General features: G+C 36.1%; 1 protein-coding gene across 4 annotated transcripts in view; it reads right to left on the bottom strand.

Moving 5' to 3' along the window:
• Nucleotides 1-27420, bottom strand: part of LOC138707645 (cyclin-dependent kinase 17-like) — a 110053-nt gene that overhangs the window by 40827 nt on the left and 41806 nt on the right. The window contains exon 1 of one of the 4 annotated variants that reach the window (XM_069837339.1): nucleotides 12355-12970. The exons of the other annotated variants lie outside the window; for them this stretch is intronic. Within the exon in view, the coding sequence (XP_069693440.1) occupies nucleotides 12355-12538 (184 nt within the window). The 5' untranslated portion in view covers nucleotides 12539-12970. Of the gene's footprint in view, nucleotides 1-12354; nucleotides 12971-27420 lie in introns of those variants that run through there. 4 annotated transcript variants of the gene reach the window in all.

Here is a 27420-nt window from a genome sequence, read left to right as displayed (position 1 = left end):
TGTTTGTAAATATTATAACACTGGTAAAAAGAGAACAACATGCATAATGCACAAGTACATTAAACCTTCTCAATGATAATCAACTGAGTTTATAGGTTAGAGACAATCTCTAGACAAATGACATTCTTTAAATAGGGCCGCCTTCCTCCTAAAGCTAACAGATGAATTAAAGAACACCAGACGAGTTGAGATTAACAAATTTACCTGTTTGCATGGCGAAATTTCAACTCTTCCTCTGTAATACACAAAGACAAGAGAGAGAAGCCTCAGAAATAAAGCCAATTCTCAAGCTAGACATGTCACCCCAATAATTGAATTACTTCAGTAGACTGAAAACAATGGAGAGGGGAGGAATGTACTTTCATACCTGTGTACATGTAAGATACGAACATTAAAATATATTATATGTGTTAATATCGGACACTTATTCATTCTGAGTTGACATTGAGATGCAATGTTAGAATATGATTTAAAAAGTAAAATAATCACGTAAAACCCCCAAAACATGTAAAGGTGCATCTACACGGTTCAATTTTCCATGTCTTTACGTATGCAATCTGGGGAAAATAATGACTGAATCACGTTGAAAACGAACGTTCAATTACGATGCATGCAGATTTTGTGTCTACACTGTGCGCTGTGTTGAACGTCTTCACTATGCATTTATGTGTGTGTGTGTATATATATATATATGTCACTCCAATACTTAGGCCTACTTGATTCGCAAAATTGTGGGTGAACACTCCATAGGCACTCGTATTTGCTATAATCTACAATAAAGCTCATCGTACTTGCCGCCATTCTCAGATTAAAAAGTTCACAATTACCAAACAAAAGAATTTTCAGTTTATTCACGGCCACCTAAAACAATCAGCTGCTCGCTACATGCTACTGTTGAACGAAATACGCACAAGATACCCAGCTATGGGTATTGTATTGTATTTATTTACATCCCACGGTATTCGTACATCGCTTCACATCTAGAATATGGAACATATCAACGAAAAAAAAAAATCTTAATAGTAATATAAAGTCTTAATTATAGTCACAGTCTAGTTGAAATATATATACATTAGAGTTTTACAATATAGTCGACTATCAACACTTAATACAACACAGAAATATTCATGAAGCGTTGTTAAATGTCATGTATTCATCTACAGAATAGAAGGCGTGAGAAATTAGGTTCTTCTTTAACTTCGCCCTGAATAATATGTTTTGAGCTTCATTTTTTTATATCCATAGGGAGGCTATTAAAAATTTTACTGGCATATAACGCACTCCTTTTTGATAGCACGATAGACTTGCCGATGGAGTATGAAAGTCATTTTTACACGTATTTATGCTATGAACTGTTGAATTAGTTACGAAGTTTTCACGATTAGTACATACGAGGAAGATTATTAGTGAAAAAAATATACTGACAAGCCATAGGCATTATTTGTAGGTTTTTGAAAATAGTCCTACACGATTCTCTAGATTTGGCACCTACTATTATTCTAATTACTCTTTTTTGTAGTAGGAATATACTGTTATTATCTGTGGAATTTCCGCAGAATATTCCGAAACTCATTGCCGAGTGGAATTATGCAAAGTAAGCTTATTTTATTTTTAATGTATTGATATTTACCATCTCTTGCATAGATCTAATAGCAAAACATGCTGAATTTAGTTTGGGGGTAATTTCTTTAACATGATTTTTCCATATATATTATTATAATGTACCGAAGTACATATGATATTTCCATGCAGATATTCTGCGTCATCATACGATGAAAGAGTAATGGAACAGAGAAAAATTGTCTCCGGCGCCGGGATTTGAACCCGGGTTTTCAGCTCTACGTGCTGACGCTTTATCCACTAAGCCACACCGGATTCCACCCCGGCGTCGGAAGAATCGTCTCAGTTTTAAGTTCCAACTCTTGGGTTCCCTCTAGTGGCCGCCCTCTGCACTACGTCATAGATATCTATGAACCTAGGACCGAAGTCCACACATGTGCTGAGGTGCACTCGTAATGAGTGACTAGTTGGCCGGGATCCGACGGAATAAGCGCCGTCTTAAATCACGAAATGATTTACGCATATCATATATATTATTATAATGTACCGAAGTACATATGATATGACGTAGTGCAGAGGGCGGCCACTAGAGGGAACCCAAGAGTTGGAACTTAAAACTGAGACGATTCTTCCGACGCCGGTGTGGAATCCGGTGTGGCTTAGTGGATAAAGCGTCAGCACGTAGAGCTGAAAACCCGGGTTCAAATCCCTGCGCCGGAGACAATTTTTCTCCGTTCCATTACTCTTTCATCGTATGATGACGCAGAATATCTGCGTGGAAATATCATATGTATATCATATCATAGATATCTATGAACCTAGGACCGAAGTCCACACATGTGCTGAGGTGCACTCGTAATGAGTGACCAGTTGGCCGGGATCCGACGGAATAAGCGCCGTCTTAAATCACGAAGTGATTTACGCATATCATATATATTATTATAATGTACCGAAGTACATATGATATTTCCACGCAGATATTCTGCGTCATCATACGATGAAAGAGTAATGGAACGGAGAAAAATTGTCTCCGGCGCAGGGATTTGAACCCGGGTTTTCAGCTCTACGTGCTGACGCTTTATCCACTAAGCCACACCGGATTCCACACCGGCGTCGGAAGAATCGTCTCAGTTTTAAGTTCCAACTCTTGGGTTCCCTCTAGTGGCCGCCCTCTGCACTACGTCATATCATATGTACTTCGGTACATTATAATAATATATATGATATGCGTAAATCACTTCGTGATTTAAGACGGCGCTTATTCCGTCGGATCCCGGCCAACTAGTCACTCATTACGAGTGCACCTCAGCACATGTGTGGACTTCGGTCCTAGGTTCATAGATATCTATGACGTAGTGCAGAGGGCGGCCACTAGAGGGACCCCAAGAGTTGGAACTTAAAACTGAGACGATTCTTCCGACGCCGGGGTGGAATCCGGTGTGGCTTAGTGGATAAAGTGTCAGCACGTAGAGCTGAAAACCCGGGTTCAAATCCCTGCGCCGGAGACAATTTTTCTCCGTTCCATTACTCTTTCATCGTATGATTTTTCCAATTTAACACATTGTCGATTTGTAAGTCAAACAATTTGGTTGTTGTTTCTATTAGGGACCTGTTATTAATTATTGGGTTTGATATTTGCGAGGATGAATTTTAAAAGGATTTAAATTGGATTATGCTAGTTTTGTTACAATTTAATAACAATTTATTGGCTGAGAACCAATCACATATTTTGATGAGAATTGTCTCAATTCCCGCATGCCCTCTATTTTTTGTGGAAAAGAGCACACAATTGAATGCGTTTCGTTCACTATTGCATGCATTGCTTGAATGCGTAAAAGTTTAAATAAAATTTAAACCGTGTAGATGTAGCTTTAAGGTGCAATCTGAGAAGAATATTGAAAGAATCGTGATCAAAACGCGCATTCAATTAAGATGCATGAACATTTGTCTCTACATGGTGCGCCGTTTTGAACGTCAACTTCACTACGTATATTATATTATAGGTATTAATTAATAATAAATACAAATCTTGCATGCAATGCTTGAAAGCGTAAAGTGTGTGTGTCTAATATCTACCTACTTCACTTTCTGTGATTCGGGTTCCGCATACTGCGGATACAGAAAGAGTAAAATTGAATCGTGTAGAGCAACTTAAGTGTAGTTTCTCAAAATTCTGTAAATACATGACAACATGGATCAATTTCATAAGTATTTCAAAGTGAAATAACAGTTAATGGAAGTGTATATTGAATGCTATAAATAAGGAACTAGTCTATACCACTATTACAAATATTTTCGGACATATAAGATGCAGTTTTTTTTCTTTGAAAATAGGTCTGAAAAACAAGGTGTATCTCACACTGTCCGTAGATATTGCGTTTATGAATGGGTCAAAGTTTCATGGAATGCCGTGAAAACAAAGATAGTGGTTAAATTAATTATTTAAGAAGTGTGGCATTAAGCTATGTTTCCGCTATGGTGATCGCTGAGCAAACAACGCTGCTCGATTAGCTCTAGGTGTAAGTACATAGAGTTGGTTCCTTTACAACATTCAGCGCGGATTGCAGCGATCTGCGTTGACGTTCATCGCTCTGGATTGACTTAGTTTCAAATTGCAAGCGATGATCGCCGTTCATTTAGAAAACAAACAAATGATAACACAAGTTGGTTGCAAAACATTATGTATTTAGCAATTTTTCACAAATAAATTATGAAACTTTAATTAATCATGTTTCCAATCAGGGCAGGATGATTGGATACATCATCATCGTCATCCTCCTTCCGTGCTTCAAGATGGCATTAGACCGTAACAGGTCACCAAGCCTGGAAGGAGGAGGACGATGATGGTGATAGTATTTCCAATCATCCTGCCCTGTACGATATGAGTTCGAAAAAATGCAGAGATACTGATAAAAAGGAAAGTGAAAGTTGGTGAAATTGTAGGCAAGACTGGTGAAGTACCTATCTGTGACACGATTGGCTAATTCTATACTATATTCCAATTTTTTTAAGACAGTGTTTAAAAACAAAGATGAATTTAGTGTTGTTTGAGCAAGGACGTATTCATAGGATATCAAGGGAATCATATCATCTCTCAATAGTTAGTTAGTGAGGTTTAAAAAGGGCCCGTCAGCTATTATGGCTATATGCGCCCTTATCTAAAATTCTTCAAAAAAAACAAACAATACAACAAGCTGAATGCTAACACGAAATAAAAAAACCGCTGTCACATTAAAAATGAAGTACACAAATGCAGTATTAACAAGGTGATTCGTAAAAAAATCATAAAAATGAGCAATTCTCAGACCCTAGGTAGTGTCTAAAAAGAGATGATAAACTAATAAAACGAACACCACTAAAGACAAATTATACGGCGCATTTCAAAATAGTACAATTTTATAAAATATTCGGATGTAGAAGGTCCGAAATTTCAATTATATAAAATCAAATATAAAACAAAATAATGTAACCTCCAGATGTAAAGGGTCTGGGTGGTAAGTAAAACGGGTCAATAAAAACCAAATCACCCTATCAAGTTCTATATTGGATAAAAATCTCAGAACTGCATTCGCACAATTAAAATCATTACCAAGGGCATCACGTAGAGTCGGCCGAATTGCATATTGTCAACAGACATGGTAATATTTCCTACAATGCAATAAAATTCCGACTGAGGCTCGCCATGTAGGAGATAGCCATGTGTCAGACGACTGTGGCCAATCCTAATCCAGGTGAGTAAAATTTCGTGTCGTGACGCTTTTGTGGACGAATCCCAAACTCAAACAGTATTCTTTATACTTCGTAATTTGTTTCCCTCTTGTGCAGACCATTCTCATTCCCACTGCCACCATATTCTATATCTGAAGTGACTTTGAATATCTTGCCACCTCTCGCACCAATACACCTCTGATTTCAGAACTAGAGCTTAGGAATATGTGAAAAAGTTTCTGGTTCTCAACACAAGTGGATCGTCAATATTCAAAGGCTGGAGGGACTGAATGGAGCTTAACGAGTCGAAGCAGATAAGGAATCTGCCTCGGGGTTGTCTAATTAAAAACAATAAAGCTCTGTAAAACGTGTAGAGTTCTGAAGTAAAAACACTGGTACATTGGCTCAATTTATATTTAAATATCTGTCCATTAGCAACACAGGAACAACCGAAACAATCATTTACTTGGATCCGTCAGTAAAAACTAAAGAATAATTTGAAACTCGTGATAAAAGTTCACTAAAACGAAGTCTATAAACAAGAGCTGGTGTAAAATTCTTAAAACTCTGACTCAGATTTACATCAAACATGGGACGTCGCATAATCCACAGTGGAGTGGTGGTATACTCCAGTGTGCGAACTGATTGTTGACGGATGTCAAGTTCAGAGAGCAGTTCACGAAACCATAAAGAGACGAATGGTGAAGGTAATATTAAGAATTGTGCTCAGGATGCGAGTGGAGCTTAGCAGCATATGAGCACAACAAGACATTACATCGCCGATACAGGAATGGTTCTCCCGCTTCACAATACAGGCTCACTATCCGACTCGTTCGGAGGCCCCTGTAGCGAGTCGCATCCCGTGATGATGGATGGTATCTAACAGACGTAATTTCGATTTATTTGCTGAGCCATAAAAATCATAATGCAGCTTTGATCAGATAAGAGCACGATAAGGACGTAAAAGCACTATGTGGTCTGCACCCCAGCGAACCCCTGACAAAAGGCGTAAAATATTTAAGAACTTTTCACAATGCCTTTTCAAATCACGTATATGAGCCTCCCACGTGGATTTATAATCAAAGATAAGGCCCAAAAATCTCGCAGTGTCTGTATATTGCAACTCCACTTCATTAAGACGCATTTCAGGATGTGGATGGACTCCACAATGGTTGTAGGAGTGGACACACTGCGTTTTCAAAGTGGAGAATTTAAACCATGGTGGAAACATAGTAGAGGTGTGGGACAAGCTGTGCTCATTTTCGTTCAGTCTGTGCATGACGTCACCTTCACTGCAGGCCGCACTCGAATGACACAGTAAACAGATTGTTCATGGTTAGATCTGCGTCCATAGATTTACATGAATAAATAAAAATAATTGGTTATGTATTCAGTAAATATTTACAGTATATATAATAGGTCTACCTTGAAGTGATAACATTATAAAATAGTGAACAATAAATTAAATTCAAGAGTCAAGAAATAATGTAATATGGTAGTGCAACATTAATAATTGCCTTCTGTAATAAACACGTACTTTTATAATAATTATAATACATTATGCTACAAATATGCACAAAATTAGGCCCATATAACACACACATTATATTACACATGAATTCAAGTACAATAGGGACTACCTTGAAACGATAACGTATTAAACAAAGTTTCAAGAAACAATGTGATATGGCAGTGTGTCATTAATAATTGCCTTCTGTAATATATGCATGCTTTTATAATAATTACAATATACTGTGCAATAAATATATACATACTTAGATCTATACAGTTATTTATAACATACATTATTTTATACATGAATTCAAATACTTTTGAACCTTCATTAACGTATATGTATATGCATTTCTTGGAATAATTTGTCATTATATAGTAAACAAATATTTTTATATATTTAGGCTATTGGAGACATAATATATTATAGTCAACTACATTATTTACCTTACTATCCCACTCACGACATAATATAATTTCACTATTCTAAATCCCACTCTGTTAAGTAAATACTTATTCTTATGCAATCTTTTTCATTTTTTTTTATAATATTTCTCTTTGAAATTCCAGACATTTTTATTGTTTTATTAATTTCTTTAATTCTAATAAAATGTTCTTATTCTAACCAATATCGTAATTACTTCTGGCGAAAGAGGAGAACTGATTTCTGCTTCGTTTTTCATGGCAGAATTAACCAAATTTACAGTCTTTTTTTTATTACAAATTTCTCATGAGAAATGGAATCTCTGTGCACATCTGAGAATATACTGTCAACAAGCATGGCAACCAATTGTAGATCCTTAGAAGGGAGAATTAAGTTTCCACGCGACACTGTAGTAATTAAGTCTTTTTGATTAGCAGAATTTGACAATTTTGTGGGAATTCCAAGATTTGGATATTATATCCTGCAATATATTTTAATCCTTCCTGGGATATCCGCTGTCTTCCAGAGATTTCATATTTTTTTTTAGTGGGAGGGCTATATTTTCTTCAGGATCTCCATCGTTGGTAAATTTAACCTGTTTCAGAATGTCTTTAAGAAATTCTGCCATTGCACACAGTTCTTTCTGCAGATTATCATTGACTTCTGATTGGCTTGTACTAGGACCCACTATTAATGCCTCTTCTTCCGAAAGCAAATCGGAGGTGTTTTTGTTCTCACAAACCTGAGATAATGGATTTCGACTTAGTATGTACCACTTCAGTCTGTGTTTAAAATCTAAAGCAGAGGGATGATTGTTGTTCTATCCATGCTTCTAATTTCCGAAAAAAAGTTTTCTACCAGATCTTGGTTAAGTTTTCTTGTGATGATGTATTCAATTTTGTACTTGCACTTCATTGCCTCATACAACCGTGTTAATGATTTATTATTTATTAGAATCCCCTCCTGATAAGGTAATTTCCTGTTTGCTTCTCCTACTTTAACTGTGGTCATGGAGTCATTCATTTCTGAGAGTATAATATTCTGATCTTGAAGGTTTATTCCGTAACTATGCAGCCCACAGTGGGTACCGAATTTAGAAAGGGTATTAAATAATTCAAATCAATCATTAGTTAATTTTATTGCCTTTGAAGTTTCTTTCCATTCATTTAATTTCAAGAGCTCGCTTTCACCACACCATTTCAAAGACTTTGCTACACTGTTCGAAAATAGTTGTGCTGCCAAACGAACTTTTTGTCTTTGGGTACCATGGACACTTAAGTGTAAAGGAGTCAACTTGTAAGCTAATTTTGTATGAGAGGACGAGGATGCACGTAAAAGTTCATGAATGGGTTCTGATGAAATGTTCAATCCATTCAAGTTGAAACCATGATCTAGAAAGTGATTCCTGTGCAGTTTCAATAAATGTGCAGCATCTGATTTTGGTAGAGGGTCTTGGCGTTTGCAACATTTCTCCCATTATTCACGAAGATGTTTATCTTTAGGGAATGAAAAATATTTAATATTACTGCCTCTGGTTTTTCTATAATGATTACTGCAACCATACACTGCTCAATGACTCATTATGTATTGTAATTAATGTCTAGCTAGGTAGCCTATATTAAAGAAAATGTACATAACGCAATGAGCTGTGATCGCTGTCTGCAGTGAAGATGACGTCACACGCCTCAGCATGCGCAATCCCACACCTTTACTATGTTTCCGCCATGATATAAGCTATATTTATTTATAGTTCCTTTAACTCCTAGGTCATATCACGACTGTCTGTAGTATATTGTTGGGAATGCTTGTTACTGTTGTACTGTGTCTATTATTTTGTGGTAATTGGGGTCCAATCTAACATTCACCTTTATTTACCTGGAAATTAGTTGTATTCTGTCGAGAAAAGCTACAAAAAATCTCTATTAGATTGGTTGCTACTTGGGATCGAACCCAGAATATCCCAAATGCGAGTCCAATGTGTTACCACAGAGCCATCTCGCTCGTTCAAAATGCTGGTTTTGAGGAGAGAAAAAAAAGGATGTGTTAAGAGGTGGGGTAGCATTAAACGGTTACTCCTTCTGCCTCTACTACACAATATTGTTCAAATGACACGATATCTTCTTTCAATTAATCAGTCAAGAAGCCTGTAAATAGAAGTTCATGTGAAATAAGCCACATAGTTGCTATGTGCTTATGGTCACAACAAAATACCTAACCAGCATCCTTTAAAGACATGAAACTACAGGAAAATTTTAAGTGGTAATTCCACTAAGTGATAAATTATCCCATTACACACTGAAATCTAATACAGAGATCTCGAGACAAGAAATCCACCACTACCATGAAAACTGGTTGGCAGCCAGAAATGATGTGAGTCCTGGCGTTAAGCCGCCCACTAGCATGATAGATTCAAGTCAGTATTCAATGTGTCTCTATTGTGCGCATTTGTGTTCTGATATACAGTATAGAACAACGCATTTTTATATGCAAGACTTTCGTAAAATATAAGTGGAGAATAAGTTGCCGTAAATTTAGACGTCGTTTCGCAATGGTCCTGCGCCAAATAAGAAAATATACAGAATCATAAATAAATTTGAGACAGGCTTGGTTCAAAATAAGAAGTGTTGAATGAATAAATGGGTCTTAACTGAGAAAACATTAGATGAAATAGGTTTTTCATTAGAACTAAGCCCTCAGAAAACTTTACGCAGATTAGCCCAGGAAGTAAGGGTGTCAAAAACCTCAGTTTAACACACTACTAAATTGTTGAAGTTAAAATCGTACAAAACTTGTGTAGTGCATCACAAGTGAAAATGAACTACATAAAGTGTCCAGGAATGTGCTGAAGCAATGTGAAGCATGCTTAAATGCCGAAGGTCACCATTTCCAGCAATAAGCCTTTTATTTCAGTATTATGAGTTTTATTTTGCTGCAAATTATGGTCAACATTTCGTGGGAGATGGTCGACACATATAGCATGCAAAGGTCGTGTGACCACCGGTAGTGAGTGGATATCTTTGCTCGAACGCTTTGTATATTCATGAAGATGAAATTAATTTATCTGGAGAAATGTTGCACATACTGTATACATAGATACATAGGACCTTATGCCAATGGTCATCACTTTCACTTACACATGTAAAAGGATCTGACTTTAATGTCTGAACTCGACACAAAACACCACAATATGTATATAAGAAAAGAAAACAAACTTAAATCATATTAAATTTATTACCTTTTCCAATGCCTATGAGATATTTTTGCTGAATCACACAAATCCAACCCATTTATATTAAAATGACGTGCAAAAACTAGTTTTCTAGATCCGTTGCTTCATACAAAACATGAAATTAGATAGGCTCAGTGCTTTTCATCTGGAGAAAAAAGTGGTTAAATTCTGTGTAGAATATATCATAGCAGACAAGGAGATTATTACTGTCCAGGGCACGGGAATTTTGTCGTTGTTACCACCTATTTCGTTCAACTATAAAACTTTCAAGGCCTAAGCAAAATTCAAAGAAAAAATTATGTTAAAAATATAATTATTAACACATTTCTCTCTTCCATGATGAAAAAATACAGCCAAAGATTCCGGAACGTCATTCCTGCACGTTAAGCCAGAAAAAAAAAACCACTGGACAGGGCTAAATCGATGCTGAAAAATTCCTGCCCAAAATGTACATGAGATTGTTTTGCAATATTATCTTTAAATATCAACATAAAACCCCACCGAACATAAGCATATCTCTCTCTCTCCTCTTTTCTAAAGAATTAGGCATAACTATTAACCTATCTTGCACAAAAAGCTAGGAACTGTAGTCATGACATCAATAACGAAATTTCATAAAGCTTCGGAAGTTAACTATATTTTATGATATATTAGCTAGAGAGGCTTACCAGTATATCTGCTTCTGCAGACAAAAATATGATTACCGTTTCATATTTTCCACTATTTTCTATCTCATCTTCAGTATAACGCGTACGTATGTACATCATCATCATCATCATCATCATCATCGACAAGGCAACACAATAATGGCATCATTGATCAGTTCAGCACTGTTGTTAGTATTTTCCGATTAAGTAGGCCTACATACCTTCTTCCTAAATTAAATGATATAATTTTCTCCTGGATCGCAAAAATTTCTCGATTTTGTATTATAAACTTCAGTATACGGTTACCTCACTGCCAACAATTATCTTAAAATATTAAAAAGAAGAGATCTGTGTGTGTTTGTCGAATGTGCATCACCATGCTTACGAAATGACACTTTTCAGTGCCAATAATTTATTTTGTGTGCAAAAAGTTGGAATTTTGAGGTAATTCCTTTCCAACGAAAGGAAGTTTATGCACCAACATTACCATAGTTCAGGAATTATTAGAAATATGGTTAACATAATTATTAAGTCATTTATCTAGTCTATAATGCGGGGATCAAATCAGAGCTAGTAGCTAACATTCTTACAGGTTCAGAGCTATACACTGGCAGTTTGTATTTAGGTCAGAGAGTAGCAATTCAACTTAATATTATATCCACGATCAAGCATAGAGAAGAAAACAAAAGGGCCTAGAATTCTTGGCTGTATTTACTGATTTATATAATATTAGACCTATCATGCTGCGAAGTTATTTCACATTCATAGTTCACTATATAGATCCTGACACAAATCCATCTCTTATTTTACACACTTACTATTGATTAAAGCCACTCATGCGAACCTGGGGCATGAAGGCTACAAAAAAAAAAAAATACCCTAACATAACATAACTTAACCATACTATTTGGCCTACCATTTCAGCTAAACTAGTGATGAGGTAGTTCCCTTCGTATTTCGCTTATACACCTTGCATATACCCGAATCTGTAGCAGGTTAGGTTTGGTTAGTTTAGCCTTTTGTTATGTCTTGTAATATATGATAAACTGCATCTCCACAAAAAGAAAATCCCTTATTAATTGAACGATTTTCACTTCCAAAATCACCGGGACTATCTCAGCACTAGTTTCACAAATATGACATGTGAGAAAAACTTTTGTATACACCGAGTTACATTTTCACATGTCAGTTACACACTAGGAACCCGTAACATCACAATATAAACATATATTTTGCGAAACTTATCAAAAGTAACTAACTTGTCATTTCCTTACCTAATGTAAGGCTTTTTGATGCTTTCATGGAATTCTTTCTCCGCCGATCACCGAACGTCGCAAACCAATTGCCGATTTTGTGGCCACTACTAGTAAAAGAACTAAATGTACTGCTTTTATGTAAAACTTTGATATCCATGTTACTATGTCTTTTTAAAGTAAAGACTTGAAATGAGTTAATCATTCATATCTCTTTTCCCTAAACTTATTGAGTCACAGATACGAAATGGAATTTATTTTCGTACGGTAGATCCATCTTGATAACCTCAAATATACTTCACTTTTTGACGGAATCTTGGTTTTAACAAATTTCTTGTTTACACACGCACTTCACACTGTATTTATTTCAGTGACTTTAGCGGACACTATAATCTACAGCAGCTTGTTCTAGCAGAGATGAGGCTGTATTTGGAATGCTGCCATCTCTTGACACAATACTTTTAAAACTCTTACTACTAGACATTTGAAAAATATATCTCTGTCTTCTTGCGTCATTGCTTTGTGTTACAAAACAGTAGCACAAAATGTATAATTAAGCAAGTGAATATTCTTCAATACCAACAACAAATTCTTATGGCTGCGGTATACAACAGTCTTTTTTTTTCTCCCTCCCCCTCCCCCAATCTTTGCTTCTCAGCGTTACGTTCATAAACCAAAAACGCTGCTACATGCATTTGGATGCGTTTGAAAATCTTGATCGACACCTTCCAAAAAAATATATACATAAATAAATAAAAAAAAAATAACATAAGAGGCATCAAATTCATTTTGGCATTAGGTCGGTTTCATATCACGTGTAAACGTGCTGACCTTCATACATTGCTTTCTGAAGATCCGAAATAACCAAACACGGTAGCTCGGCCTTTAACATCCTCCGCTCCTTGGGCCAAGGTTAGGTTCTGCTCTTTTCTCATCGACATTAACGCCATTTACACTTAATAATGTGGAAGTCTCAGAAATTATGTGCATACTCCAGTATTTGCAACAAAAGTCATAAGAAATATAACGATGTACAATGTTCAATGCGGAATGTATGATCATAATTCTGTGGTGTGTGGGTAAAGGGAGATAAGTCATAAAAATGAGTTCGGAGATAAATGAAAATTAAACTTGGAACCCTTATTACAAATACATTTCTACACAAATAAAACACACCAACTGCTTGTATTCTTTGATTTTTGCACACCCACTTGTATAATTTAACTTGTGTGTTCATCTGGGGAACAAAATTCCACCTGGACAAAAAATGACTTATACCCCTTTACCCGAACACCACAGAATTCTACTTTAAATGTATATTAATACTGCCATGAATTACCGGTATTAATATCTACTAACTTGAATATATAAAACATATTCGCTAATTACGCTTCAAAATACTGAACAAAATTCCTTCCACATATGAATGCAACGTTTATAATCACACTACTTCACTGTAACTAGCTATCCTCAACTTCGGGTCTGTGCATTTCAGGGCAATTTATACGAGGCACACGGAAAAGATGTTCTTGCACCAAAAAAAACAATTTTAGAGCAATTTGTACAGCTTTCGGAGGCAATAATCTATTTTAATACAGTAGACTTCAGCCCATCACAATTAGTTGATATGACCATTTTAATTTAATGTTATCTTAGCATACGTAGCTACTAACCATATTTCCTATTTTTAGTCAAACTAATTCATCCACTTATTTATCACAGTAAACATCAAATTAAGAGTTGATGAATCGGTACTGACACATAAATATCAACATTTTGTTTTGAAAACCTTTAGATAATAGTGACACTAATGCTGGCAGATACCTTAGTTGAATTTTTAAACATGTATTTATCTTAAGATTTGGCTTCCTTTAACAGATCTGGCCTATTCTTAACATGGTCATAGAACTCCGTCATAGGTTGAAATTTAGTTTCACCTCGATTTCTGCCCTCAACTCATTATTTAACACTACTCTGTTTATAGTGTCTGTGAACTAAAACTAATAACTCTATCACATTAGCCTAAACATTGAAAACAGGCACTCATAAAACTAAAGAAACTAGTTTAAAATGTTCATTACAACAGCTATATAATGAAGTTATAATAAATCATTTTTTTCTGCATCACCTCCACTGAGAGTATCTAGTGAGCTGGAGACAATTTTAACCAAGACTTCTAGGCACTCCATGTGGTTAGAGTTTTCAAAAACAAAATAAACGCTTAAAAAAAGAAACCTGACGATTAAAATTATACCAGTTTGAAAGACAGGCCTATTGTAAAGCTTCACTAAAAGAAGAGATGCACTTGGATGACACAGACTTCTTTCTCTCCACATCACTAATGCTAAAATAATGTTACTAATTGCACATTATTCTAATTCCGGTATTTTTGTCATCCTGGTGAAGTAAAAAATTCCTGGTCAGTCTTACCGAATACTGAACAGTTGGGAACCCTAACTGTAACTGATTTTTCATGTATCATCTTTCTTTAAGGATTGTGAATATTTAGGTTCGTTCCATTTCCGCTCTTTTAGATGTTATTCACAAACACTACAAGCACATACAACAAGACACCTTAGTCACGTGCAAGGACATTGGTTCAGACAACAGAAGTAAAATGAGACACATGAGACAGTGTCTGATGCAGAAAAAATACGTTTTCACTTCCATTGCAAAAGAATTAAATTTTAATCTGTTACATTTGGATACACATACTCTACCAGTGATGAATAATAATAGTAGCAACAGTGTGTTCTATCTGTGGCCCGAATGAAGCCATAGTAATTACAATTTAAATGTCTTGTACTTCTACACAAGATAAGGATTGCAGGTCTCCTGTACAACTATTGTGAAAACAAATCAAATTCGTGGCACATAAGCCCATTGAGAGCTAGGGCCGACCAGCCAACAGTTGAACTCACGTTCACATGCTTTCGCGGAGGTGAACGATCATCCAACCAAAATGGAAGTATCATGTGATTAACATAATGATCCCCAGCCATTTTGGGTGGTTGTCATAACTAGATTTCGCTATCTATCAAAGCTCCCCAAATGCATTACAATGGTGGGGTCGGCCTGGGTGGTGGTCAGCAGAGTGCTGGTCTTCTGTGTCCGAGGTTGCGGGTTCGATCTCGGCCCAGATCGATGGCATTATGTCAGTAGATTTACTGGATGTAAAAGCACTCCGCGAGAAGAAGTTCTGGCACACCAGCAATGCTGATATAACCTCTGCAGTTGCGAGTGTCGTTAAATTAAACATAATTTAAATTTAAACAATGTTGGGTGGACACCAGTCGCATACGTTGACCGAAATTTCATGAGAAATTTCTTCCCTCATGAGGACTCGAACCAGCATGCATTGTATAACCCGAGTTCTAGGCATTATGCTTTAGACTATTGTGAAAACACATAAAAATATGTCTACTTCCCTGCTGATGATTCGAGAGTATAAATTTACATAATACAATATACATAATTTACATAATTATTTATATAGCATTTATGAAGTTGTTCCACTCTTCCTAACTTTGTGAATTGAAGTAATAATTCTTTTATTCATTCACCGATGTCAATTTTGTTCAAAATGGCAATGTACCAAGTAATTTCATTTGATTATTTATTTAAAGACGCATATGCTCAAATTTAAGTCCAGTTTCAAGAGCTTGTCAGTTCGTAATTTCCCTTACAAAATCAGAACATTTATTTCCTGAGTGATGAGCAAATATTTAGCAGTCTCAATACTTTCGAGATATGGATCATCTTTATTCAATATTTATTTCACTAACCTTTCAAATCTGCCTGCTATCTGAATAGACCCAGGAGTTTAGTGAAAGAAAGGCTTAGTTCTTTAATTAGAAACTTGCCTGATTGTTGCCCAGGGAAGTTTAAGTGTTACTTTCCAGTCCATTCATTTATTGCAATTCTAGCAGTACTTTTGTTAGTACCACAGACACGTTCTGATCGTATATGAGGACTGTAAGCTTCTTTTCCATAGATGAGGAGATGAGACCTGGCATGTGAACTGTGTGAGACGGGAAAGAATGAGCTATCAGAAAGAGAGTTTGTTTCATGACTGTTAATATTATATGAATCTACGGACACAGCAGTTCATCTCAGACTAAAACCTATCTTCCCCCTTCATACCCATTGGTGATATAGCCATGGCACATGATAAGGTCACAGGACAGGTCTTGCCTCCTCTACTGTACCAATTTTTCAACATCATTATCTTTAATGCCCTTATAACTGGGGACCCAAAAAACCTTATACTACATACTGGTGTCTCACCTGAAGATAGCCCCGATAACGTTAATTTCCTGTTACAAATATTTCAAAGATTTCAACGCTCAGAAACATGCGACGTCGTGTTCAGTTGTGTATTAATGCTCAGGGATGAAATTTTCAGCACGTACTGTGACAATCTCACGGTATTTTTATACTTGTACTTTCTTTAAACTAATGGGGCTACCTTCGGGTGGGACACACTGTACTTCGTTTTGCTATACTTATGAGAATGAAAATATTCTCATACAACTCTAGGATTGATCTATCCGAATTTAAGTGGTTTAATTGTGAGCTGGATATCCTCGGGATGATAATGTTCTGATTTACATGCTCTCTTGGGCTCAGATAGGCTGGGACCAGATGATATAAGGAAAGCAAACACGAGAGCAATTCTGGCCTTCAAGGAGGCTTTGGGACTCGAGTAAACTATCCGGTTATCTGGGGCACAATGGGCTCACTTAGGTGGCCTACGTGCACAGGAACAAAAGGGCCTGACTCATTTCAATTCATTCATTCATTCATTCATTCATTCATTCATTCATTCATTCAATGTTCTGATTAGCATTACTCTTCTTGTCATGGAGTCTTATGCAGACCAGATGTGTGGCATGTATGTTTACTTAGCAGTTCGAAGACTGGTTGGAACTTCATAAGTGAAACCAATAAGGCATCACTCATGAGGTATTTTTTTTTACTTGGTTATTTAATAACTCTGTATCACTACGAGGTTATTTAGCGGTGATAGAATTGGTGATAGAGCGAGATGGTATTTGACGAGATGAGGCCGAGGATTCGCCATAGATTACCTGACATATGCCTTACAGTTGGAGAAAACATCGGAGTCGGCCTCGGTGGCGCAGTCGGTATAGTGCTGGCCTTCTGTGCCCGAGGTTGAGGATTCGATCCCAGCCCAGATCAATGGCATTTAAGTGTGATTAAATGCGATAGACTCATGTCAGTAGATTTACTGGCATGTAAAAGAACTCCTGCAGGACAAAATTCCGGCACACTGGCGATTCTGATATAACCTCGGCAGTTGCAAGCATTAAATAAAACATGATTTAAAAAAAAACATCACAAAAATTCCAACCAGGTAATTAGCCCAAGCGGGAATCAGACCCACACCCTAGCACAACTCCAGATCAACAGGCAAGCACTTCAGCAGACTGAGCTACGCCAGTGATGTCATGAGGCAATTAAACCAGAAGATAATGGATAAGGTGCCCAGTTCCAATACCCCTTCATTGCATACATCCCTAATTAATAACACAGTTCTCTAAACAGACTTGAAATGTATACAACTGTTCTTTTTATTTATTTTATTGGTTATTTTACAGCGGTTTTTCAACTGCTATGGTTATATAGCGTCTGAATGAGATGAAGGTGATAATGCCAGTGAAATGAGTCCAGTGTCCAACATCGAAAGTTACCCAGCATTTGTTCTTTTTGGGTTGAGAGAAAACCCTGGATAAACTTCAACCAGGTAACTTGTCCTTACCAGAATTTGAACCCAGGCCCACTCATTTCACGGTCAGGCATGCTAACCACTTCTCCACAGCGGTGGACACAATTGTGCTTCCTCTGACACATATCGTCAAGTGAGATGTCCTACCTGATAATACATGAATGGTGAATTTGCAAAATGACTTAAGTCCACATTTTGGGGGTTTTGAGTTGAAAGCATGGTTATGTTACTGTGAGCAAGGGGCATCGTCTAATAGCAGAATGACTTTAATCCACGACTTTTGTATAGTTTTTATTAGCAGCAGAATATTTGGTTAAGGGGTAAAACGACTTTAGTCCTGGACTTAAGTCGTTCTTCCTGTCAAGTGCTGAAGAAACTTACATAATATCTAATTTTAATCATACACTCAGCTGACAAATTGTTTTTTTTTCTGTTGTCATTGGTAATTCTTTCCGAACTTATCTTACATTTACCATTCCTTCCAGTGCATTCTCCAGTAGGCAGTTCTATTCAGCCAGTGACACAACCAATTCCCTTTCTACTTCTTGATCACTTTCAGCATCATTCTTTCTCCACACTTTCCAACAAAATGGTTTATCCCCGACCAATGAAACCAAAACTCAAGATATTCGTAAAATCCTTAAGTACATTTGTGATGAAGATATGCTTACATTTTACGAAAACATTATAGCATGATAGACAACAAAGAATTGAAAGATGAAAGTAAGCTGTGGTCTCGTTATAACACTCCTAAGAGTTGTCTGTGTTCTTGTGATTAACAAATTGTTCAAAATAATGTTGTTCAACAATTGCAATAAGGTTATTTTATGATTTTGGTATAAACACATTTAGTGAAACATGTTTACGTGTCAGTAACCTAATAATTATGATGTAGGATTGAAGTTAATTTCCAGAACAACTTAAGTCCTGAAGATAATTAAATTTTTTACGACCTGAAGAATAATACAAAAGTATGAATTTTTGTAATAAAACTATTTCTCTTACATATAAAAAATTACATTGTAACAATATATGATTCAGTGAGGCTAAAAACAGTTTTCTTTAATTTTCTCAAAACTACTCCAAGGGACTTAAGTCGTTTTGCAAATTCACCATTCACATGTATCAGCCAGTCAGAGGTAAAGTGTGACATATTTGCTACTATTTTGTTCTTCTCTTTCAATTTTCCTATATATATATATATATATATATATATATATATATATATATATATAAAATCAGCAGCAGGGCGACAGCTAAAAAGAAAGAATTTCAAGCACTTTGTATCACAATCAGCATATTACGTGATTGAGAAAAAATCACTATTTGTATTAAAATATATCCCAAATTATAAATCCTTCACATGGTCTAAAATGTTTCAAAATAAATTAAACAAACAAACTGGAAACTTGAATTTTCTTATAGTCTGGCCCTGAACAATTACGGAAAAGTATCACTGATAAATGAGATAGCATGTAACCATACCCTTATATCAATGAACCTAAAGGCTATCACTGAAAGTACCTATCTCAGAAGCAAAGGTTATCAGAACAAGTTGAAAATGACAGACATTTAAAATTATTTACAGTGAAATAGCGCAGCACTTGGTTTTTGTATTATGCAAACTCGCTATTGGGTTATAAGAAATACTGACCTCCCATTTCAGCCAATCAAAAATAAATGAAGAAGTCAAACAACTATAAAAATAATGCAATGGGCGAGGCACATTTCTCATGTCACCTCTAGGCACGTGACAAAACAGTTACGACTGCAATAAACATGTAATGCTAATGTTGGCAGAATGCCCATATGAGAAGGTAATAGTTCTTTCCTATAAACTGAAATAAGTCTTTGATGTGCTGATGCAATAATTATTTAACTAAAGATCTATGCTACCCAACTGCTCTTACATTTGCATGGTTCACAGTGACATGAACTGATGCAATATTCCTCTTGACAAATTTAATTCTTTGTTCTGTAGTGTTTCTGCAACAGCAAATCAACTACATGCAAACACTCTGAACCAATTAAATGAAGGTACAAAAAGTTATTCCAACATTAACTCTTCTGTAACTTACTAATTTAATGTATGTGCAAATTTGATCCCAACTAAACCAGCATTAAAATAATTTATTATTTTTGTAATATCTTTTGATTTATAGTTCCCGTTATACTACCTAAGATGAAACGAGTGAATTATTTCGTCATAGGAACAAATGTGTTAAAGTAGAATAACGGGATCTGGAATTCAAGGGCAGGTCTTTCACTGAAAACCCTGCATTCTCTAATCTTTCTTATTTTCCACCTTCTTCTTAGTCTCTACATGCGATCAATATATCTTAATACTGTCCATCATCTGACATCATCTTCTACCCTGAACTTTCCCACCCGTTGATCATTCCTTCCAGTGCATTCTTCAGTAGTCTGTTTCTTCTTAGTCAATGATCCATCCAATTTCTTTTTCTCTTCCTGATCAGTTTCAGCATTATGCTTTCTTCACCCACTCTTTCTAGCACAGCTTCATTTTTTATTGTCTGTCCATTTCACACACTCCATTCATCTCCATATCAAATTCTTCTAATAATTTTTCTTCACTTTGTCGTAATGTCCATGTTTCTGCTCCATACAGTACCACATTCCACACAAAGCACTTCACTAGTCTCTTCCTTAGTTCTTTTTCCAGAGGTTCATAGAAAATGTTCCTTTTTCTATTAAAAACTTCATTTGCTATTGTCGTCTTGTTTGCATTTATCTTCATCCCATACTGCTCACAGCTATCATTTAGCTCCAGTAGCATATTCTTTAGCATCATCTCTTCTGCTAACACCATATCAGCAGCAAATCTTATGTATAAGTATTGCAGATCTTTTTGGCGTCTGAAATTTTAAATGTTAAGCAAAGAAGTGAGTCACTATCCAACTTGTATGTTTCTCCCGACCAGCTGCAGCCCCCAAATGATACATGCCTGCCAATCGCCATGACAGTAGAAGTACACTCAGAACTTGTGAAAATAGACCTATAATGCCAATAAGTCACGAACACCAAAACTAATAAAACATTACAGATTGTGTGTTTATCATTATGGTTAGAAATTGTTGCCACTACTCTCTCACTACTGCTTTCATTGTAATTTGTTGTTATTATGATCTCCATCCTATCCTCTATCATTGTGGCTTCTATGTATACAGTTATCTTCCACTAGAAGATGATGGGTTGGCCTTCTTCTCTGAACTTTGTGACTAATAGAGATGATATTTTTTGCCTCTCGATCAGAACATTTCTATTTTTACCTGTGTTCTTACACTTGCACCCTAACCCTCTTAAAATACACCTCAAATTAGTGCTCCCCACTGAATGATGGATGATTTCGCGTACAATAGGTCTTTTGCCATTGATGTTTCTTCCCTGGTGCACTCACTGATGTTCCTTCAGCTCCATGTTATTTTTGTTCAGGCAAAATCCTTTTCACAGTTGTAAGAGATACTTTGTTTACCTCTGCTAATCTCTGTACCTGATGTTTTACTACTCTGCTTATTTCGTCATAAAATTGCATACAGTGAGAATTAGCTCTCTTGTACATTCCCTTTTAGTGGGCCTGCTATATTTTACTTTAAAAAGTATCATGGCATCTCGCCTACAGATCGACTTCTTCTAAGCAACTGAGCATACTTTACCTTAGTGTCATTGCTCCTCCCTTGTCTACCTCAGTCCCTTTGCTTATGCCAACCCTGCACACGACCGCCATCATAAAGGTTTGCTTGCTAACTTTCTCTTTCCTCACACGTGCCAAAAAGATTTGAGAGACTTATACTTTATTCTTCTTTCTCCTACTATCACCCTCTCAAGATCCGAAAACAGTTCTTCACTAAATTCTCGAAGTAGATGTTGAACAGGTTAGGTGATAAAGAGTATTTCTGTCGTACCCCTCTCCTTATTCCAATTTCCTCTGATATTTCTCCTCCTATCCTAACTTTGACTCATTTCATATAATGATTATTGAATGGGCTGTTTCTGGTAAATATCCATGTTTAATTAGACTGCTGCTATAATTATGCAAGAACTACTGGTACTATCATAGTCCACAATTCATATTCCAAGTTTCACACATGTTCAACACAATTCACAGACAAAAGGCATGGATTATATTTTATACAAATACTTTTTCTCCCACAACACCTCCTCCTTCCACCAAGTTCAAGAAGGGAGGGGAGTTCTACATCTTTGCGTAATGCGCACTTCATTGGCGTGGACATGACACATTTATCTTTCTATATCTTTTCTCTATTTCACTTCTATTTTTTTTTTCTGATTGATTATATATGAATTATTTTGAACAGAGATTTCTATAACAATATGAAAGATACTGAAGATTATATTAAAGAAGTACTGATGTAACACTATTACTAAAATATGAAGAAAAAATTATGCATATTTTCAATTAATTTGATGAGCCCTGTCATGAAATCATATTTCTTTGCTATGATATATTGTTAAAATAATCACAATAAAAGTTGCCACTCTATATAGTAGGTGAGCAGTTACAGACTTCATACGACAAACCACAAACTATTATTAATAAACGTAAGCCGTGAAAACATCATTTACTCATACAAATTAAGAAAAGAAATGAAAAAAAAAATGAGTGCGAATAGAATGCTGCATGGTTAAGAAGAAGTAGCCTATAGATTGGACTTTTTCCATTGCTGTTAACGAGTAAGGAATTTACAGCCTTTCGAAGACTGTCTCTCTTAGTCTTGAGGTGAGAACTGGGACGAGAAAGATATTCTACACTTTGGTGTTAAAAACAACTAAACCGGTTTCACTGACTACTGAGGTAGGAGCGTGATATCGTGTTTTTCGCACAAAATTCTGAGACAGCACATGTAGCCCATTATACTAAGAATTAACTTCTTAGTGTATTTGAGGGTACAATTATCAGTAGGAAATTATGACCCCCAAGATTCCCTGACTGAACTTGTGACTTTTATCTCTAGGGAACTCTAAACAGAAAGTGTAAAAATTAGTCCACTTACTATGCAGGGAAACGTTGCCTCCATTTTCAATGGGAACTACAGAGACTGATGTGTTATCTTCTTGGGCAAATTCGACAAATGTTTGAAATAAGAATTCAGACAGTTTCAGGACCCTCTTTCTTCATTTGAGTGAGCAAATCATGTTTTGCCTGCTTGTATTTAGTAATATTTTACATTAAAAATTTGTGACGTGTTTAATTATTGATACTGCATGGCAGATCACTGGTATCAATCTGTTTGCATCACCACATCTGTGAGTGGATTACTGGAAAGCCAAGTTGCTGCATTACAGTATCTCTACTACCTATTCACCAAGTATAACTCAAAGACTATTTCGTACAATACTATAAAGCCCACCAGAACCATTCACATTCAATACTGATTTGAGTTCAACTTGTGTATCTACAGCAGACATTATAATTAGAACTACCTGACTATGCCAATTATCAAAAATTAGCTGTCAATCAAGATAACAAAGAACAAACACAAGACAAGAAAAGTGTATCTAGTCCTAGGAAGGATAAATATAAATTTCTGTCATGATTAAACCTATATCCATTACACTAACAGCAAAAAATGCTGTCCATTGAGCTGCAACAGAGTACTTCTAAAAAAATGTGTTTAGTTTATTACTGAATGTAATTGTAATCAAATGGTAGTAATTTAAAATACAACAGTGGAATTGGAAAGGAAATAATGTCAGTTCGTTAGAAAGAAGATCATTGAAAAATGCCACATAATTTCTCACAGAGTATCCACTCATTACACAATAACTAGAAAAAGTATAGTTACTAGTTTGCAACTGTTTATCTAACTATTCCCGTGCTTTTTCAGTTATTGCTCATATCCCATTTGTGTGATAGCTGCACTTTACCTCCAAAAGTACATTCACCCTTCATTATTCTCTCGGATTACAGAGCCTGTGTAAATGAAATGGTCTTTCCTGTACAACATAGGATTTGATCCATATATTTAAAATGCATAAAATGATGGATATAGGACAAACTGACCAAATTCTTACTCATGTGAAAATGTTCCAAAGAGTACCTACCTATATTAAAAAAATAATGGACACACATATGAACCCATACACAGTATTATGCTAAATAAAGAAATAAAGTTCTATATAATAATCACAGCCCCAGAAATTTTCTCATGAAATTTCAGCCAGTGTATGAGACCAATGCTCAGCCAGCATTGTGATGAATTTGGGTGCCTATGGTGAGTGGCAAAATTCGGATTCATAAGCCAGCTATAATGGCTGAGAGGATCTTGTGCTGAGGTATGTGAATGTGAGGCCAACAGTGAGCTGATCAGCCTTGGCCTCCATGGGCCAATGCACTATGGATTTAATTTCATAATAACTTGAAACCACGTGGCGCAGAAGCACTTGTCTGTTTGAAAGAAATGTCATCTTGAAGAAAATATGATTAATTTAAATATACAAGAGACTCATTTAGAAAATGAGCTCAGTACACATAAGTAATACTGTAATGTTTTGACGATATTTCACTTTTTTTTTGTAAGAATTCACCTCCAAACCAATGCAAGGTACTGTCACGTTTATCTTGTGGTGTATAACTATAAATTGAAAAACAATATCCTGAAGATTACTGTTTATACACACGAAGATGTGAGACAAAACTTTGGATATGAATTAAGGTATAAATTTATCACGTTTAAATGAATCCAGCAATATGTTCAAAGTCACCAGCATAGTTCAGTCGGCTAAGATGCTTGCCTGCCAGTCCGGGGTTGTGCTCAGATGTGGGTTCGATTCCCGCTTGGGTTGATTATCTGGTTGGGCTTTTTCCGAGGCTTTCCCAACTGTAAGGCGAATGTCAGGTAATCTATGGCGAATCCTCGGCCTCATCTTGGCAAATACCATCTCGCTATTACCAATGTCATCAATGTTAAATGACATAGTAGTTGATACAATGTCGTTAAATAACCAACAAGAAAAACATGCAAAGTAGAGAGGACAAAATTTGTAAACTTACATGCAGGAATTCTCGTTAAGTTTGGCATATGAGGAGAATAAGCATTAGAAAACGATTTTATGTTTCTGAGCAATGAAGACAGTATTTTTCTAATTAGTAACAGGACAGAATTTACGAAGGGAAAGAGAATCATTTTCCTTCTGATCCTTCAAAGGAAATACACATAGAAAAAACGAGAACAACACGAAAGATCACTAGCTTGTGGCTTCCTAATGTCTGAAATTGCGTGCTATAAGGACACTAAACACCGAATCTTAACAAATTTTCCATAGTTCTGTCAGACCATGACTAAGAGGAGACAGTAAGTGATAAGACTGCTCGTGTGCACTTTGACTTCTGCTTTATCACTAATGCTGACAAGAGATGAATTGGCGGTAGTTCATTCATATAATAAAAATCCCTTTCATATCCAATATCTTTTCCTGTCAAGTTATTGATAATTTTAACAATGAAAACAATCGTAAAATGTGGTAAGAGTAAGCAACAATACATTCAAGTTCCTGTACATCAAAGATTTCTACTACTACATTCATTGTAGTAGCAGCAGTCACAGTCATAGTAGTTGTAGTAGTAGTATAGTAGTAGCTGCAGCAGTATTGTAGTAGTCGTAGTAGTACAGTGTTTCACTCGTAGTACCTCCAAAGCTGTTAATCATTAGAGACACACGAAACAATATAATATAAACAAATTAGTCCATTAAAACTACAGGATTTAAATGGAACATGGCTGTTGCAACAATAGCACTAAAAGTTCGTCTGCAGGAAATGCTAGAACTTGATTTTGCAAAAAGGATCAGATACTGCAACCGGACTGGAGTATGGGGAACCTTGTCATGCGCGTGCAACATAGAGCTCATTTTTTATGAAAAAAACAGTGAACAAATGGCGACCAAGGTCTCCAGACAAAAGTCCGCCAGATTTCTTATGGTGCATGTTGAAAGGAAAGGTCTATATCAATAACCTACGCAGAATCCTGGAATTTAATGAGAATATCATTGCTGCAATTGACGACACTGAACATGCTACACCAATTTACATAGGATGCTGGGTTGCTTTGTGCCTATTGAAAGGAAGCAACCACTTCCAGCATAAGCTGTGATGGGATATGTTGGACATGTTTCAAGGTACGTACTGCCACAATTGTTGTCTGCTTTATATATTATGTCTGTAGCAAACGATAGTTCATGAAATGCCATAAAAGGAACACTATGTTGTAGTATCAGTAGCAGTAATGGAGGTGATAGTGGTTGTGTTGGCAGAGAGGAGTGAGGGTGTTAGTAAGAATGGTAGGAATGATAGAGGTGATATAGTATTAATAATTCCTCTGTGGTTTTACCAATATTATTTTCATTAAAGGCATTTAGTACCAAGTAATAGTAGGTCGGTAACTCTATTTATGGCTATTCCATACCCATGAAATTTCCAAGTTGCATATTTCTCTTCTATTGCTGAAATGAGTACATTTATTTCTCAGGCTGTCATGTCAACGTTACCTCTTATGTAATTTTACTAAGACAAATACTATCACTTCCTACATTTTGAAAAGACTTCTCAATTGTAATGCAGATCTAAACATACTTGTAGTTTTGTTTGCATAGCTCTATAAAGATTTTTGAGTTGGACATTGAAAACTACCTTTCATTTTACTAATGAGTGGGATCTGGCTTGTATTTTTCGTGAGACATAACAAGAGTACCTTAATTTTCTCTGTAATTTGCCTAACTTGCTGTGCCGCATCTATGACACAGCTAGTGCCCCAGTCTTCCATCTAGGTGGCCGGGTTTGATCCCCAGCCTGGTTGTGATGAAATTTGTGGTGCATAAATCAGACGTTGCAAAAGGCTTTTTCTTGGAGTACACCCACTGCCCTCTTTCATTCCACCAACACTCTCCATCTCCCTTCATTTCATTTTTGATATACAATAATTAGAAATAGTTTGGGATGAAGTCTTAGGGATAGTACAAGTATCTGATGATTATATAGGAATTAAGGATTTGGAGCTCCAGCCCTAAGGATTATCAGGTATGGAACCTGGTACTGTCAGGGGTGACAGGATGGTCTGCTTGTCAGCATCGGATTCACAAATGCTACCCAAGCTACTATTGGGCTCGGAAAAATCATCATACAGAGTGCCGCCCTCAAAAAGGTCAAACAAACCCCCTTGCATGCAGTTCCATGCATAATATTTCCAAGACTATTTTGTATCTGGAATTGTATTCAACTTGTGCTAAAGAAAGGCAACCGGCTGTGGGATTATCTATTGTACCTAGATTCAGTTGCTAAAATTTACCATTAAGAGTGTAGTC

Source organism: Periplaneta americana, chromosome 10 (genome assembly GCF_040183065.1).
Source record: "Periplaneta americana isolate PAMFEO1 chromosome 10, P.americana_PAMFEO1_priV1, whole genome shotgun sequence".
In the NCBI taxonomy this organism is placed as follows: domain Eukaryota; kingdom Metazoa; phylum Arthropoda; class Insecta; order Blattodea; family Blattidae; genus Periplaneta; species Periplaneta americana.
The sequence above is the reverse complement of the archived record's forward strand: the minus strand, read 5'-3'. Positions and strand labels throughout refer to the sequence as shown.